Source organism: Ipomoea triloba, chromosome 11, assembly GCF_003576645.1.
Source record: "Ipomoea triloba cultivar NCNSP0323 chromosome 11, ASM357664v1".
In the NCBI taxonomy this organism is placed as follows: domain Eukaryota; kingdom Viridiplantae; phylum Streptophyta; class Magnoliopsida; order Solanales; family Convolvulaceae; genus Ipomoea; species Ipomoea triloba.
The window spans coordinates 18,778,823-18,798,436 of record NC_044926.1 but is presented as its reverse complement, the minus strand read 5'-3'; the positions used below and the strand labels follow the sequence as shown (position 1 = coordinate 18,798,436).

General features: G+C 33.9%; 2 protein-coding genes and 1 non-coding gene across 3 annotated transcripts in view; 2 read left to right on the top strand and 1 right to left on the bottom strand.

Moving 5' to 3' along the window:
- The first annotated feature begins 1,562 nt into the window (after positions 1–1,562).
- Positions 1,563–1,646, top strand: TRNAL-CAA. The gene has a single exon. It is a non-coding gene; the product is annotated as a tRNA-Leu (tRNA).
- A 7,457-nt stretch (positions 1,647–9,103) lies between these two features.
- Positions 9,104–14,646, top strand: LOC115997040 (protein SIEVE ELEMENT OCCLUSION B). Its single transcript, XM_031236489.1, has 7 exons — positions 9,104–9,427; positions 9,667–9,798; positions 10,244–10,692; positions 11,318–11,430; positions 11,619–11,761; positions 12,433–12,921; positions 13,669–14,646. Exons 1-7 carry the CDS (start codon positions 9,194–9,196, stop codon positions 14,284–14,286), a joined length of 2,178 nt encoding a protein of 725 aa, XP_031092349.1. The 5' UTR covers positions 9,104–9,193; the 3' UTR covers positions 14,287–14,646.
- A 2,738-nt stretch (positions 14,647–17,384) lies between these two features.
- Positions 17,385–19,614, bottom strand: part of LOC115997387 (protein ABCI7, chloroplastic) — a 6,463-nt gene continuing 4,233 nt past the window's right edge. The window contains exons 3-4 of the mRNA XM_031236931.1: positions 18,767–19,026; positions 17,385–17,869 (exon numbers count right to left, since the gene is read on the bottom strand). Of these exons, the coding sequence (XP_031092791.1) occupies positions 17,554–17,869; positions 18,767–19,026 (576 nt within the window). The 3' untranslated portion in view covers positions 17,385–17,553. The remainder of the gene's footprint in view (positions 17,870–18,766; positions 19,027–19,614) is intronic.

The following is a 19,614-nucleotide window of genomic DNA, read 5'->3' as shown; positions in this document are numbered from 1 at the left end:
TTTCATTTATTTTTCTTCTCCAACTAATATTGCTTATGTGTATGGATGACCACGATTCGGTTTGAACCTAACCGAATACTGTAGAAATCATATTGAAATAGTATGGACAGTTATGGTTAAGATTCATAACCAAAAAAAATATAATAAAATAATTATTGAACCGTGAACCGCAACTGAACTGCAATCATATATAGTGAAAATGATCAAGCACTTATTTTGATAAATCGGTTTGGTTCCAATTTCGATTTTGAACCACCAATTCAAAATTTATTTATTTATTTATTTTTGTGAATTCTATTTCTTATTTTTAAAATAGTCTAATTCAACAATTATTTTATTTTATTTTTTTCGATTCTAGATCGTAACCGTAACCTCCCATACTATTTCGGTATGATTGCTATAGTATTCGATTAGGTTCTAACCGAATCGTGGTCATCCATACATATAAGCAATAATTAGTTGGAGAATAAAAATAAATGAAATAGTTATATGTAAGGGCAAAAATGTCAATTTAACATCACAGGGAGAAAAACCCGTCACATTAATAACTAAGGGGAAAAAACTACTATACTCACATAACTCAGGGTGAAAAAGTGTCATTTTCCCAAAATATAATAAACATTGACCCATAATTGTGCATTTGAAGGCACATAAATGTGCACTCGAAGACTAAAAGTGTGCACTCAAAGACACAAAGACATGCACTCAAAGGGGGAAACTATGCACTGAGATCGACAAAACATATGCATTTGAAAAAGGAAAATTGTGCACTCAAAAAAGAAAACCATCTTAACTTACTTACACAAAATTACCATAATGACACCACATTTTCTTTCTTCATTTGGGAGTGTTGATTTAAACTAAATCAATAGCTAAAACTTAACCCTATTTTTCTTTACCTAATTCTCTCCTTCGCATTTGATCTCATATATATATATATATGTGTGTGTGTGTATGTGTGGTGTTACACTGTTACTTTTTAATAATGTGAGTTTCTTTTTAAATGGTGTTACTTTTCCCCAAAAATGATTAAGAAAGAATTTTTACATATATTTACAAAAATGTCACATCTTTTATTATATATAAGTTATTTTCATAGTTTTAAATAAATCAGATAATATAATCCATACCTAATTTTTGCATTTTAAATTTTAAAAGAATTACTCAAATCAATATCTACATATGACATGAAATATTAAACTATAATTTTCACCAACAATCTGACAAATATTTTTTCTATTCATATTTTATAAAATTAATCAATTGAAAAATAAAGCATTTACCAAATATTTTAATTATATATTATTTTTAGAGTATTTACTATCTACGTCATGTATTTAATAAATTTAAGCATTATAAACAAACATACATATATGGATGGATTCAAATAAGAACAACTCAAGTGATGGTTGGTTTCAGCCGCCGTCCATCAAAATTCACCAATGATTAAATATTTTAGTACAAAAAATACATAGGTTAATTTTATAATTACTATAAATTTCAATGTTTGTAATATTTATAAAATTATATGTACAAAATACTTAAATTTTATAATGTAATTTGTCAGGATGGCTGAGTGGTCTAAGGCGCCAGACTCAAGTTCTGGTCTTTGTGAGAAGGCGTGGGTTCAAATCCCACTTCTGACAATATTGGCAAAAACTTGTGTTAATCAGTGAGATGATCTCACACAAGTGTTACTCACTAGTTAACACCTATATTATTCTTTTATTGCAAAATTCTCCTTAAAATTCAATAATATAAAAAATGAAAGTGAATTTTCTACACTAATATGCTTTAATTTAATTTTAAAGTTTTCAATTATTTAAATTTTCATACTTTTTAGATTATACTGCATATCACAAACAATTATATAAAAAAAAACTTTAAAGTAAATTACAAATTTATAACCATATGTTAAAATGATAAAATGTATCAAGCTAACCTTAATCAAAATATATTATTTATTTATACCAGGTGGCTATAACCTGTCTCCTAATATCTACTTTTTCTTTAAATTTAAACTATTTAATCAATTTTAAGAAGTATTTTAAATTTTAAATTATTTAATTAAAGCTTGAATTTGAATCTTGTTGGGCAGAAATGATTTCAGCATGTGGCTGAGGTGGGATTGTTTACGTGAGCATCTCCAACGTTTTAGGAAATCAATATATTATTGGAAAGTTACTAAAAGAAGCAAAAGGGATACCCAGAAAAAGCGCATACACTAACCACGGTGAATTGAAATTGAATATGCTTTTTTCTTTTCTTTTTCTTTTTCCTTTTTGAAATTTACTGAGTATATTACTATACAGTATCTGTTAATAACTACTTTTTCAATTTATTGAAGCACAAATGTAGTGTTTGTCCTATTGAAGTATAAATGCAGTATCTGTTCATAATTACTTTCTCAACCTATTGATGCACAAATGCAGTATCTGTCCATAACTACTCTGGCTCAAACCCACAACCTCCCATATAAGGGAGAGACTTGGTGCCACTAGACTACAATGTCTTTGACAAAGTGAATATGCTTTAATTTTCTTTCTTCTTTGTTTTGTTGTTGATATTATTATTAAAATATTTAGTTTATGAAGAATCCTAGAACTTCTAAATGGAAGTATATAAATAAATATACACACACAGAGATGCCAAAGACCATGGGTTTAGTGGCACCCGTTTGCACTCTCATATAGAATGGGGTGAGTTTGAGTTTTAGTGGAAGCATATTGACTCTTTATACTTCAGTAGGTTGAGAAAGTAATTATGAATAGATAATATTACATTGTAACAGAGTTAGTAGTACTCAAAAAATACACACACAGAGATATCAGCTTAAATGCAGTCAAGCCTTAACCTTCGACCGCACGCACCATTGGGTATGTAAAAATGCACCAATAGTGTTAGAAAACGCACAACAAAGAAATGCACAAATGAACCAAAAAATGCACTATTAGGTGTGCATAACCGTGCCACACAATATTCGGAAACGCACCATTAGGTATGATGCGCTTTTTTGGTGTGAGGTGCGTTTTGTGGTGCATTTGTGCATTTCATTGTTGTGCGTTTTTTAACATACCAATTGTGTTTTTACATACCTAATAGTGTAGTCGCACCGGCCTCACGTTAAGGCCTGACCGCACTGGAACTTGGCCCTATACACACATATCTCTATTATATCAATAATTTTAATTTTTTTTAATTATTCTTAACTTTAATTTATTTTATTTTTAGTTCTTCACTTGTAAAAATATTATATTTTTAATTTAAAATGTCTCAATCATATTGAACTTAAGGGCATTTAGGTTTTGACTAAATAATTTTTTTTAATAAAAAAGACTAAAAGTGAGACAAATCAATGTTAAAATGAATGAATGTGAAAAATACAAATGAGTTTGAAACTTATTAAATTAATTAGATCATGTATAATTCCGTCAAGGAGTAATGGGTTTGGCAATAATACAGTTTAATGGTCTAAATGTTATGTTGTTGATTGGTTCATGATTGTATAATTATTTCAAGGACATTATACTAATTAATAATATATTAGAAAACTTAATCAAATAATCAGGCGTAGATAATGTTTTTTTTTTGTTGGGTGATGAGGTAAATCCGATCCGGTCTTGTAACCCTAGCTGACAAATGATCACAATAAAATAAACCAGCCTAGTTAGGTTACTCATACTAACCGGCTCAAAAAAAAAAAAAAAACAATAGTTTACTCTTATTGGAAGTCAACTTAGAACTTTGTGAATACCAAATTATATATTTTATTTTGTATTAAATTTTAAATATTAATACATTTGATATATTGTCCTCACAAACATTACAACATATAAGTTAATAATTACAAATTTGGAATTACTATCTAATCTAAAATTTAATAAGAGTCAATGATATTAGTTTTTAATGGAAATAATATAAATTGTAATGGTAATATAAGTTGTATTAAGTAATTGTTTGTTTTTGTGTGTGTGTGTGTTTAGTGTTATACACTTATTTATACATTTTCTTTCCAATTTTACCCTTCACATTTTTCATTTTGACATTTTCTTTAACGTTAGTCCTTAATTGTATTAAAAAAAAATTGTAATAAATAATTTGTTAATGCTTAAATGATATTCAATGCATATCTTAATTTGGTGTTTTTTGTAATGTACATTTATAATTTTTTTTTTAATCAATTCTACCCTTAATATTTTCTTTCTTATGTCAATTCTACTCTCATTATTTAAAGTACAAATATATAACTTTATATTTTTGTAACTTTTTTAAAATTAAAAACTCACATTAAGAAAAGGTTAAATTTGCTTTTCATTCCTATCTTAATAAATTACTTTGATGTAGAATATATGCATTATTACTTTATCGCCAACAAAAACATTCTTGTTTCATTTGCTAATAAAATTCTAATTAGAACAAAAATAAAATTATTAGAAGAAAATCATTTGCATTTGCAAAAAGTATAATAATTTTGAAACACAATACCTACTAATAATTATGTTAAAAGAAAAAAACTCAAAAATCAAAATGCATATATGCCTGGAAGACAGCAAAGAAAGGTATCCCTGTGAAGGCAAGATCTTCAATTCTTTCTTCCACATAATTATTATAAACATATGGTCGACAGCGACTGCCCTTTTTCCAAAGAATTTAGAATATGTTGCCACTAAACACTAAGTAGCTAGACCCAACTTTTTATAAAAGATAGATCATGAACCAACACTCTGCAAGTAACTATTTAAAAAATAAATAAACAACTCTGATCTTCTTCATCGTAAAGACTACATCCATCACCTGACTCATCTTATATTTTCTTCACCTATTTCTACTTCCAATTCATATTGGGTGCGATTTTTTCAAAACCCACTCTCACCCCATTCGGTACGGTGTAGGTGTCCCACTATGGGTACCGATCACTTATCATCTTATTTAAAAAAAATTATTTACACATAATAAAATAATAAAATTCATTAGTTATACTAAAACATAAAATAATAGAAATATTTAAATATAATAACTAAATTGTTAATATTTACAATTAAACTTAGTATTTTAGATATAAAAATAGTTAAAAGTTACACAAAATTATAGAAACTTTTATGAATAATTACATAGTAATACTTATTTTACTATTATACACACATACATGGTGGGTTGGGTGGAATTCTAAACAAATTTTGTACATAGAACTCGAATTAAACCCATACAAGATGAATTCGGATGAATATTTACGGGACGGATAGAATCCTTCTTAGTTCTGAGTGTAACATTCGAGATCATCATGGATTCATCACATTATTGTACTTACAGAGTTTAATTCTCTATAATTTGACACACATTTACAAAATTGGAATCTCCATCTTTGTAATTGTATTAATATTTTGTTTGCCAACGGTCCCAAACTACCATGTTTAATTTATTAGTTAATAATTTGGTGATAGCTCATATATAGACCAAATTTACTTATATTAACATATGCATGTTACCATAAAATGTACATGAAAATAGTAGGAGCTATGAAGTATTGAATATAGTAAAATAATTCTCTACTTTATTTGTAGGGGTGTGCAAACTTCGGTAAATTTTCGGTTAACTGACTGAACTGATAAAGTTCGATTAACTGTTTTTTAACCAAACTTTTTCAATTCGGTTAAGGGTTAAAAGTTTTTTCAATTCGGTTCGAAACTTCGGTTAACCATATTAACCGAATGGTTAACTGAAATTATACATGTGTGTGTGTGTGTGTGTAAAATCTCTATAAATTTGTAGTATTTTTATGGTATTATTTTTGTATATTTTCTTATGAATTTATTAATAATGTATTATGTAAATTAGACTTATTATTATATATAGGTATTATATTTAAGTTTTAAAACTTTAGGTTAAAAAAGTTTGGTTAATCGGTTAATCGACCGATTAACCAAAAAAAACTTCAGTTCAATTAATTCGATAATACAATGTTCGGTTCAATTAATGGTTAAAGTTTTTAAAACTTTAGGGTGTGTTTGGAAAGTAGGAAAATGGTTTCTGGAAAATGAGTCATTTTCCAGAAAATATTTTCCTTTCTTGTGTTTGGCTGCAGAACAGAAAACTGTGTTGGTGTGTTTGGCTCATTTTCCAGAAAATGGGTAGGAAAATGAACAGAATTATATAATTGAATATTTTAATTAATTTGTTTAAATGTAACAACATTTATAACAAATATACAATCCAAAAAATAAAATAATCACAAAAAATCACAACAAAATAATATCTATCTCATAAAAAAATTTAAAAAAATAATAAAAAATAAAAGTGGCCGACTGGTTTCAGATGTCAAATAAAAAAAATAAAACTCATAATATCTATCTCATAATAAAAAAATAAATTATTACTTAAAAACAAAAAGAAAAAGTTGAAGATGTAAAGAAGATGGGATGAAGATAAATAAGTTAAAGCATTTAGGAGGCCTAAGGAGATGGAAGAAGCAAAGGAGAAGGAAGAAGCAAACTTTGGAAAATGACTTCCCCCAAAAAAAAGGGGAAGTCATTTTCCATAAAATTGGGCTTATTTTCCATTGACCAAGAAGTTCATTTCCATTGACTCTATTTTCCCCCTTCCTCCCAAACACCAAAAACCCGGAAAATGATTTCCAGAAATCATTTTCCGGGTTTCCAAACACACCCTTAATTAAAACGGTTTGGTTAACGGATTGCACACTCCTATTTATTTGTGAATTTGAAGCAAATAATTATGTGCAAATGTTATACTGGATGACCTTTAAGAATAGGCCAGATAGACATTAGAACATAAAATTTTTATAGGCATTACTGGAAGTTAATTAAGAGCGAAAATGTAAATGTACACGATTTAAAGCACAAATATAATCTTGCTTACACCTTTTCTAGACATAACCAAAACTCCCTATTATAAGTTTTGGGGTATAAATATCTTTTATATAAAGGTATTTCGCCTCTTCTTCTAATATACGATTGATAGTAGCTTTATTTCCTCATATTTCTGTTGTTATGCAAAAATATACAGCCAGTAATGATGTGCACATTTATTTACTTATTCTTACCTAATAACCAACGTTACATTTTGATAATGGGTTACACTTATCTGAGACAATCTCGCATATCCTTATTCGTGAGACAGGTCAGGTCAGATTAATATAAAAATACAATACTTATACTAAAAATGTAATATTAATTAGAAAAAAATTATTTGTTAATTACTTATAAGGTAAAATTTAATACTTTTGAGAGAAAATGTAATACGTTTTCCATTTATTCATACTCAAATTAAGATATTAAGTTGAAAATGATAAAAATAAGCTTAACAATTTTAGATTTTTGCACGTTTTAAACGGATGGGTGACCGGCGCGATAAATTTTGGTACTAAAACAATAGTCGTGGATGAAAATTGATACTAAAACAATAGTTGTGGGACCAAAATTGGTAGAAATGAAACATGTGGACCAAAATTGTCATTTTGCTAATATTCGTGGGATCAAATTTGGTATTTGCTCTATTGAAATATAACATATCAAGTATGTAGTTCATGTTATATTACACTTCAAGAGAATGTTAATTCTTTACTTACTGTATCATTTTTTTTTTGGCAGAATACGACACCCTCACTTCTTTTTTAGTACTACTGACTCTGTTATAATGTAGTATCTGTTCATATATATTTTTTTCAACCTACTAAAATACAAAGAGTCAATACTGCCCCTAATGGGGCTCGAAACACAATGTCATTGACATACCCTCACTTCTCTTAGTTTTTTTGTGGAATTGCAAAATATTGTACCAAAATTTTTTTTAATACTTTACCCTTAAAATTGAACCTTCTAATTTTGTTTTTAAAGAGTCATAATCTCTTCTTCGTTAAAGATGAAGCAATATGACCCTTTATTATTCTTTTCCTTTTTCTTTATTTTTATTTTAACAAATTGAAAAATATATCTCATATTTCATAGTTCATGGGTGTATTATTTTTAACTACTATAATCTTTATTCTTCTTGTGACATTGTCACACTAATTAGTACTCCATCTATCTCATTTTATATGTGTTGTTTACTATTCCTTAGTTAAACTAACTCTTCATTATTTGCTTATTTTCTTTAGTATTGTTAATTTCTTTTTGAATTTGATTTTGTGTTTAATAGTACATTTAGTGTAGTTTCTAAATACATAAATTTTATATACTAATACTAATACTAATCAATGTTGTAAAAATTGCGCCTAGGCGGTAGGTGGTGGTCAGGCGCTTAGAATTTCGGTTAGGCGACTAGGTCGCGGCAGACTAGGCGGCCTAAGCAGACGTTTAGGCTGCCAATTAGCTATTTATTGTGTTTTTTAAAATAAATTTATTTCCCTCAAACCAACACGTACTGATTTTAGTGAAATAACCCTAAATTTTTCAAATCGGTCTCAACCCAAAAAAATGTAATAAAAAAATTCAAAATCAGGTACTCTAATATTCACACTTTGTGTTGTGTTTTGATTCTTTAAATCTTTATATCATTTGCAATTCTAGATATTTTTTAAGTTTAATATTTTAGTACTACCTATTAAAGTATTAAATAATTTATAATTACCAAGTTTAAAAAAATAATTAAAAATAAACCAGGCACCCCAGAAACACCTATTGATTTTTACAACCTTGATATTAATACATTATAAAAAAAATTATTAAACATTCGTTGGAGAAGCATGAATGTTTTTTCCTTCTAACAAATTAAAATCACATTGTACTTGTTGTTTATCTTTGAATCGATCTGATTTTCGTTCATTCTCTTTTCCAAGATCCCCTATTCCAATTTAATTCAATTCAAAGATGCCCTCCCTGGATAGAGATATTGAGACATGATTGCTTTCCACACTTTAACCCTTTAAAAAGAACAAGGTTATGGGACCATACACTACACAACACAACACTTGATGATGATAATGATGATGATCCACCTTATCCAATTTACTTAATTCCACAATGGCTTTAACAGATCATTAAACCATCTTACAAGCAAGGTATTTGATTCACTCCATCCATCATTTTTTTCCCCTTTTTCCCCCACTCCTTCATCACTATATATACCTTGCATGCATGCCTGCTTCAAACTCACCAAACCATCTATCCCATTTTGTCCGAGCAAATTAACCACCTTTTCATAATCACATAAAAAAAAAAGAGACAAGAATTCCGAAATGGAAAGGATAGCAGCCAGCCATAATGCAGTTGTTCCGGCGGCGCAGCCTAGGGTTCAGCCCTTGGCTAGGCGGGCGCCGCCGCTGTTCACTCTCTCCGATGACCACGCCATGGTTAAGAAAATCCAGGACACCCATAGCCCCGACGGCCGCGACGTCGACGCCAACATCATTCTCCAGATCATTGAGGAGATCTTCCAACACGCCTACCCTGGCGTTGAGGGCGTTCTGCAGGTATATATATAGTTTCTCCTGTCTGTTTACGGGTTCTATGGGTTCTATTCTTACCAACACCTGACCTTTTTAGTACAGTTTACTTCTCTGTGTGGTTTGCTCGCAATACATAAGAAGGGATTTACTTAGCCAGTAGTGTAGGCTCTTAGTGATGCTGCTGATTTTTATAGTCACCAAAAAAAAAAAAAAGAAGATTATAACTTTGTTAAGGTGTAATAACCATATATTTGATTTTTCAGGGCACTCAGGGGGCTACTATTCCAGGCGCTCAGCCAGTAGCTAACATTGAGAAGTTAGAAGTGAAAGCTTCACTTGCTGTTGATGGGGTTCTTGAAGGATTGGCATATATCACCCACAAAGTCTCCTGCGAGGTCACCACAAAATTAATCTTCTCTCTACTCCATCTCTTTAATTAGCAAGACATAATTCATGAGGGGAACCAACCAAAATGGTCTTGTTGTTAATTTGGTAACCACAAAGTTATAAGCTTGATTCACAGTGATAGTGACCTATTGCATTGACCTTCTTAGTTTAAGCTGGTCAAACTATAAGTAAGGCATGTTTGTTTATCCTCTAGTGGTCACCGATGAGCTATGGGTAACCTAAAAAGGCTGGTTTACCCTCATGTGGTTGACAGTCAACTATAAGTAACCTAAGAAAGCTGGTTTAACCTAGACTGGTTTACTATCCTGTGGTTGTCGGTCAGCTATGGGTAACCTAGAAAAGCAGTTGTGATTATTTATCGGCTAGAATCCTTACCCAATGCACACCCTCGTGTAGTGGATAATTGATGATATGTGTAATTTTGAAATGCAGTTGACATGCAAGTGCTCAGGTGGAGGTGACAGCAACGCAACAACCATGGCAATCCTGAACATGCTGTCCAACTACCAATGGGACGCAAAGGTGGTGCTATCCCTGGCCGCGTTCGCCGTCACGTACGGCGAATTCTGGCTGGTGGCGCAGCTCTTCGCCTCCCATCCGCTGGCCAAGTCCGTGGGCATCCTGAAACAGTTGCCGGACATCGTGGAACACTCGGCGGCCCTGAAATCCCGGTTCGATGCCATCAACAATCTCATCATGGCCGTCATGGACGTCACTAGGCGCATCATGGAGTTCAAGAAGCTCCCGGTGCAGTACATCTCGGAAGACCAGCCGCCCCTCTCCGTCGCCAAAACCCACATCCCCACCGCGGTCTATTGGACCATCAAGAGCATCGTCGCTTGCGCTGCTCAGATCACTAGCCTTCTTGGCATGAACTATGAGTAAGCTACCACAATTTTTCTTTTTTTTTTTTTTGGTAAATTTACGGGGTCTTTCTCTGGATCCGTTTAATGGTCCGGGTCCCCACTTTGGCTCCGAGAGGCATAAGAGCTGACCCAGGGGGAATCGTCACTTCTGGGAATTGAACCCAGGTTCTCCCGAAATTCCTCCCCACAGAGGGTACTTACATAATCACAATAAAAGTTTCATAGTAGCAAAAGTCTAGTTCTATGTCTCCTTCCATACGGGAGTGCAACCGGATGCCACTAGACTATAAAGTCTTGCAAGAGATTTAGTCTCTAAATTGTATATTATGCATGTAGCACTTTCAGTTACGAGTGTTAATATAATTATCAAACTCTATTAGCAAATTCATTTTATAAGGTTATTTTTGTCATTTTGAATCAATATTTACGCTTAAAGTTTCATTCTCTCTATGTGAATGTTGCTTTTAATGGTGAATATTAATTTTAAATGATAAAAATAACTCATTAATGGAGTTTGACAATTATATAACACTAGAGACTAAAAGTGCAACATAACATTACGAACAATTAAGCGGCTAAATTTATGTAAAATTTGATACTGATAAATTCAGTATTTGGAAATATAATGTGTACGACACAGAATCATTTTGGCTACGACCGTGGAGACCTGGGAAATCACGAGTACGACCCACAAGCTGGTGAACATAAGTGAACACCTGAGGGGAGAATTGGATCGTTGCTATCTGCATATTGGTGAGTAAGGAAATTAAAGAAAGAATTTATATATATAAAGTGAAGGCATATAGTATATGAAGGAATAATACAGAATGGAATCTAATTTTTCTTTTGACTACTTGCTTTAATTTTTGTATTTATGCATGGTATAATAATGATGATGTTGAATATATAATAATGCAATGATGATGATGATGAAATTGCAGAGGAGAAAATGCACATCGAGTATTACAGAATGCTGGTACACCTTTTTGAGATAACCCATTTTGACAACATGAAGATTCTCAAAGCCCTCATCTACATCAAAGATGACATACTCCCTCTTGAAGTTGGAAACGTCCACACCAGGGTAATCTAATCTTAGCTTGCTTTCACAATCTCAAACTCTTTTTTTTTTCCTAAAAAATCAATATGTAATGTGGCTTTAGAATTAGTCCAACAAAACTGAGATCTCTTTAAGTTTTTTTTTTTAAATGAATATGTAAAAAGTTAAGGGGAGTAGACGGACCTTAAGCCTAAAAGAAGCTTACTTAAAATCAACAAATGTTTGGTTAAGAAAGACACAGTTTTACTAACACTTAGACAAAATAAGCATAAATTGTTAGACTTGAGAGGAAACTAAACCTAGTCTACCAAGAAAAAGGGTCTTGCCCAACCCGCAACCACAAAATAGGCAGCAACATAAGCACTAGGCCACACTGTGGCAGGGTAAAATAAACCAAGAACGTCCAAAATTTATCAAAGTTTCAACACATAATGGCAGCTCGATCTCGAAATATGCCAAAATAACAGAAGCTACCCAAAGGCCAAGCAGGCCGCTGGGTGAAATAAACCAAGAACGTCCCAAATTTATCAAAAATTCGACTCATAGTGACAGCTCTCGAAGTATGCCAAAATGACAGAAGCTACCCAAAGGTCAAGCAGGCCGAAAGGAGTCACACATACAAACCTAATTGTTGTCGATCTTAGCTTGCTAATATAGTACATACTACTCTAATACAATGATGATGTTGATTGTAGGCGAGCATTGAAGTGCTTAGGAGGAAGACAGTGCTTCTTCTACTCTCCGATCTAGACGTCTCCCACGAGGAGCTACTAGTGCTCTCCCACATCTACATGGAATCAAGGGCTCGCCCGGAGCTACAATACGAGATCGTGTGGCTGCCCATCATCGAGAGAGCCGCGGTGGAGTGGAACGAGGAGAGGGAGGAGAAGTTCAAGGAGCTACAAGCAATGATGCCTTGGTACACGCTCCACCATCCTTCATTGTTAGAGCCAGCAGTCATCAAGTTCTTCAAGGAAAAGTGGCACTTCACCAAGAAAATGATGCTTGTGGCTTTGGACCCACAACAAGGGAAAGTTGCCTGCCAAAATGCACTCCACATGGCCTGGATCTGGGGGAATATGGCTTACCCTTTCACCCTTGCCAAAGAGGAGTCCTTGTGGAGCATTGAGTCTTGGAGGGTTGAGCTCATTGTTGATAGCATTGATTCAAATGTTCTTGAATGGGTAAGTGCCTTAATTACTCATTCCCCATTTACTATACGTTGGGTAGTACTAGATATAAGAGTGAGTTTCCAATTCCACCTTTAAATTTTTCTTGCATGCCCAGAATTTCTTGCACTAATTAAGATCCTCACACTAGGACCTGACTAAATAATGTTCATTCAGTGGTCCCAATCATTCTACCATGGACCATGGTTCACCCTACAAGGTGGATCATGGTTCACCTTACAAGGTGGACCATTGGCCTAAAGTACATTTTAAATATATTGAATGTATATTATTTATGTTCTGAAAGTTTATTATCTAAAAGTACATTATTTGAGTACACAAATAATATACTTTTCACATTAAAAATGTACCTTAAAATCAGTGGTCCACCCTGCAACAAGGTGGACTATTGACATAATGTACATTTTGAATATACGGAATGTACATTATTTCTATACTAAAAGTTCATTATTTAATGATATATGATTTAAGTACACAAATAATGTATTTTTCCTTCCGTGATCCACTTGTACCTTACAAGGTGAACCACGATTCACACTATAATTTGCCCAGCAGTCCACTAGGTGGGAGTATCTGGTGTGGTGTCTACAAACAGTCCATTACATTGAGTATAATTCTCACAATTCAACTGTTAGATCCACTCAGAAATCAACTGAGTTGCCCGCAATGCAGCACTTTGAAAGTTTCCTATATATGATGAATAGTGTATGTATGTAATGTGTTATGTGTATGTGAGTGCAGACTGAGCAAGGGAAACACATATGTTTGTACGGAGGAGAAGACATCGATTGGATCAGGAATTTCACAGCGCTGGCGAAGAGCGTGGCGCAGAGAGCCGGGATCGAACTCCACATGGTGTACGTGGGGAAGAGCAACACGAAGGAGCGAGTGCGGAAGATCAACCAAATGATCCTCAAAGAGGAGCTGAGCTACTGCTGGAACGACCCGACCTCGGTGTGGTACTTCTGGGCGCGGATGGGCAGCATGCTCTACTCCAAGCTGCAGCAAGGGCGGAAGATCAACGAGGACAAGATCATGCAAGAGGTGGTTACAATGCTCAGCTTTGATGGCAGTGATAAGGGGTGGGCGCTCATCAGCCGGGGCTCCGAGGAGATGGCGAGGGCTAAGAGCGATATCCTTATCGTCACGCTCGACAACTTCCCCGAGTGGGAGCAGGACGCTCGGGAGAATGGCTTTGTCCAGGCCCTCATCAAGTACTTCCTCCACTTGCACACCCCGCAGCACTGCAACCGCTTGATCCTCCCCGGGATCGCGGGGGACATCCCCGAGATGATCGTCTGCGCCGAGTGTGGCCGCCAGATGGAGAAGTTCTTCATGTATCGCTGCTGCACTGACTGATCGAGACCATGCATGGATGGTACGTTGTTGATTTGAGCCTGTCTTTACAATATTTGCATCTAGTTTTAAGGTTCATTCGTGGACGCTAATAGTCAAGACTTTAGGCCTTTGTGACAGAGGCCTAATGTGGACTATAGGGGTCTGTTGTCTTGATTTCTTGGATGTACAATGTAAGAAAAGTGGGTTTGTAAACTATGTAATGTACGGTTGTGTATGTATGTGGTATCTGCAGGGGCTCATATAGCTAGCTAGGTCTAGCTAGATGATTAGTATTGGAGTCTGTATGTTGGAGAGTATTGTAAGTGTGTTGTTATTAGTACTATTGAATGAATGAATGAAGATGGGCTTTTTTATAATTTACTTTAGAGTTGTCATTGCTGATTAAATTACGTTTACTATGCCCTTTTTTTTTTTTTTTTTTTTTAAAATCGTTTACTATGTCCTTGGATCAATTAAGTTTGCATTATAAAGAATTATATAGCATGACTGTACTTCTGCCCAAAGTTAAAGTATGTAGCAACCAATGGAATATACAAATTATAACCAGCTTAGTTGGCATGAGTGACCGTGCACTCTCGTATCTTAAGAAAGATCGAGTGTTTAAACCCCATTTTGTATGGATAAACCAATCTGACACGAGCTTAAAGGTGTCTCCTACAATTAGGACCTGCTCAAAACACCTCGTGGTCTAACAAAAAAATAATAAAATTATGACACGAAGTTCGAATCGAACAAAATAATTAATATACAGACTACACACTTTACCATTAGCTAGTATAAAATTACATCTTTATTAAAAAAAAATTAAAAATTTTCTATTTGTATCATACAAATGACAATATAATATTCCCTTTTAGAAAGTTAACTCACAATTTGGCAAGGATTGGACAATCACGTTTACAATCTCTATGTGGTGGCTGTGGCGATGGAGGAACCAACTTGTGCGTTCACTGGAGAGGAGACAGAGCAGACCTCTAGAGAAAAATTTAAGTGGCTCATGCGGTTGAAGAATAAGACAATGAGGGCCTTTATGAAGATGATTGCCCCTAGCCAAAGAGAATATACAGACCTTTGCTCTTGATGTGAATGGAAGTATTAAGCGTAGCTCGAGCACTCCAAGTTGTGGTTGAGATAGAAAGCTAGGTAATAACGAAGGGGCTCGAGTGGACTTAATTGGAACAAGGGCATAAAAAAAAAAAGTTGACTACTAGCTCTAAGAGCAACCATATCTATGGAAAATTTTACACAAATTTTTAGGTGCACTAAGAGAAAAAGGAGAGTGAGGAGAAACAAACAAAAAAAACAAGGCCAGCAGACGCGCCAATCGGCACGTGCACTCTGGATGCCCGCTTCTCCGGCACGCCTAGACCATGCTGTTGCTTTGCTTTTCTTTCTCAATTATTGGGTCCCATAAAAATTTTGTTCTTGTAGGAATAAAAACCTCCAAAAAAACCCATCCCCCATCAACAAAGAACCAACCCTTTTTTTAGTATTGTTCCAAAAACCTACCAAAATTCATTTGNTTTTTTTTTTTTTTTTTTTTTGAAAATCGTTTACTATGTCCTTGGATCAATTAAGTTTGCATTATAAAGAATTATATAGCATGACTGTACTTCTGCCCAAAGTTAAAGTATGTAGCAACCAATGGAATATACAAATTATAACCAGCTTAGTTGGCATGAGTGACCGTGCACTCTCGTATCTTAAGAAAGATCGAGTGTTTAAACCCCATTTTGTATGGATAAACCAATCTGACACGAGCTTAAAGGTGTCTCCTACAATTAGGACCTGCTCAAAACACCTCGTGGTCTAACAAAAAAATAATAAAATTATGACACGAAGTTCGAATCGAACAAAATAATTAATATACAGACTACACACTTTACCATTAGCTAGTATAAAATTACATCTTTATTAAAAAAAAATTAAAAATTTTCTATTTGTATCATACAAATGACAATATAATATTCCCTTTTAGAAAGTTAACTCACAATTTGGCAAGGATTGGACAATCACGTTTACAATCTCTATGTGGTGGCTGTGGCGATGGAGGAACCAACTTGTGCGTTCACTGGAGAGGAGACAGAGCAGACCTCTAGAGAAAAATTTAAGTGGCTCATGCGGTTGAAGAATAAGACAATGAGGGCCTTTATGAAGATGATTGCCCCTAGCCAAAGAGAATATACAGACCTTTGCTCTTGATGTGAATGGAAGTATTAAGCGTAGCTCGAGCACTCCAAGTTGTGGTTGAGATAGAAAGCTAGGTAATAACGAAGGGGCTCGAGTGGACTTAATTGGAACAAGGGCATAAAAAAAAAAAGTTGACTACTAGCTCTAAGAGCAACCATATCTATGGAAAATTTTACACAAATTTTTAGGTGCACTAAGAGAAAAAGGAGAGTGAGGAGAAACAAACAAAAAAAACAAGGCCAGCAGACGCGCCAATCGGCACGTGCACTCTGGATGCCCGCTTCTCCGGCACGCCTAGACCATGCTGTTGCTTTGCTTTTCTTTCTCAATTATTGGGTCCCATAAAAATTTTGTTCTTGTAGGAATAAAAACCTCCAAAAAAACCCATCCCCCATCAACAAAGAACCAACCCTTTTTTTAGTATTGTTCCAAAAACCTACCAAAATTCATTTGTGTGGTTGCTCTAAGGCCATCCGCACTGTTGCAATCCAGAGACTTGCAATCTACCATGGATCCTTTAAAAAATAATAATAAAATGCCATGTCATGCAATTCTGACAAACAGAATTGATTGTCAGAATTACAAGGCTAGTTTCGAAAGTGAGAGAAGATTGCATATTACAAAGATGCAAATAGCCTAAGCAAGTAGTGGATTAGCTTCAAGGAGTACTTTTGCCTTTGGGTCCGTTGCGAAATGTCGTCATAAGAACTTGATGAACATAGATTAGGACATTATGGCTTCGCATGTTTTCCATGAACAAAATCAAGCAACTAATTTCTTATCAAACATGAAATATCATTAGAGAGCATCAGCAGGCTGAAGTTGGCCACAGCATTGCAAAAACATTGATCACATCTCATGTTAGGATTTAGAGGACCTTAATTTTTAAAAGAAATAACATTAATGAATGACAAGGAAACAGAAAATTTTACCCACATTTATTACTGAAATACTCAATTGAGACCAATTAATTAAGCGAGACTGAACAATCAATCATTGTTCAATTTCTCTAATTTTCTAGCATATAATGAATCACAAACAACATCATAAAGATTTTACAAAATAATTTATGAAGACTCACGGTTTGGGATTGGTGGATTCGAGCAGTGTTCTGATTTGATCTTCAACTTTCTTTCGTATGGAATCATCTGGGAGACGGGAAACCACCTCGGCTGCAAAGGAAAACACCAGAGCTTTTCTTGCAGATTTTATGTCAATACCCCGTGCCTGTAAGTAAAACAGCTGGTCCTCTTCCAAGTCGCTGATCGCAGCTCCATGGGAGCACTTAACGTCATCAGCAATAATTTGCAGGTTAGGCTTCACGTTCACAGTTGCTCGGGGCTCCAAGAGGAGGCTCCGTGTAAGTTGCCCTGCGTCTGTTTGCTGTGCGTTTCTGCATAATCAAATTAGTGTTTCTATAATGTAAGAATCTTCGCAGTACCCAAAAACCCCATAGAAAAGAAACGCTTGCAAACAAAAATCACCGTTCACGCAAGGAAAGAATACCAAATACAAAACTTAGAACCTTCCACTATGCAATCAAGTTCAAAAATGATGACATTAGAAGTTCATTAGCTAATTGAAAGTGGTGTATATGTGGTACTCTTAAAATTTATCCTTGGCAAAGTACAACTTGATGGTTTTCCTTTATCTTTGGCTTGTTTTTTTTTTTCACCACAGAGGTCTACTCTAGTAATAACTATTCCAATTCTTAAAATTTATTCTAAATAGAAATTAATTCACTAAAACGGTAAAACCTAAATAAAACACAACTCTAAAAATTAATAAATCAAAATTTCATAGGAGTCACCCTTTTAAACCCACCAGATGGAGTTCTTACTTCATAGTACTCACCTCTAACCCACAACAGACTGAGAATTCATTATAGGCACCTTAATGCAAATTATTAATTTTATATTTAGAAAAAATAATAATAAATGTCATGTTGTAAAAATAAAATATGTAAAATATCAATGTTAATATAACTTTAAATTAACATTAACATAAATATCAATGTAATTTTAAAATGTTAAAAGTTGAGTATTGTAGTATGATGATCAGGGCTTTGTTTTTCATGAGTTGTCCAAGGCTAATTCCCAACAGTAACTTCTATTTAAAAATAAATAAAATGGTGTAGGCGTTCATGGTGACAATGACCCGATAACGGGTATATCTGAAAAGGAATGACAGCACTTGGGTACATGGCGATGACTGGACTAAACGTACCATATTTGGTAATAAAGATTTGAAAGTAACATACGAGGGGAAAAAACTGAGGGAAGCATAATACCTGTTCACCTGAACATTCCCATCAAAAACAGCCTGCCCTGATGAATGAGCCACAATGCACTTGTGTAGTTGCTGAGAATATCCCCGTGGATGGTCCAATACTAATTTACTGTGTAGATCTTGTGTTTGATCAGTGACAGACAAATGAAAAGTAGATAATTCAGTGACGGTGTCGGAGCCTACTTGCTGTATATGAATATTATGCCTGCTCAATTTTCCACCAGTGCTAACCTCTATGAGCTTGTAGATACTACTAGATTCCTGCAAATAAAACTTCAGTTAATTTGTGTGAAAGTCGAACAATACACAAATAGAGGAAAGAGCGTTGAATGTAAGGAGTATCATTTAATCTTGACATAGCTGAAATTTCATAGATCAAATTGTAAGTGGCAAATAAAACAGAACACATAATTATTACTGAAAAATGAACAAAAGGGAAAAGTTGAAGCAAGGGTCTATTTACTTTCATATTTCCTTAACATTTGACAAAATTTTATAAAGTTGAAGCAAGGGTTGTTGACTTCTTGTTTCTTTCCTTGTGTATGAGTTTTGTGAAGAAAAGACATCTGAAGTACAGTACAGACCCACTGCCTTGGCTCCCTCAAATACAATACCAGTAAAAAATACCAAGCAAAACATGAATCCACCCCAGTAGATAACTCCCCTACAACGAGAATCTGTTTCACAATTCAGCTTAAAGCTATTTTGCCCAAAATGAAAAATAGTATTTACAACTTAATAGGTTTCCACATAATTCAGAGGACCAATAATGCATCAATAACCTGCCTCCAAGAAACAATATTATTTAAAAAAAAAAAAAAAAAAAAAAAAAAAAAAAAAAAAAAAAAA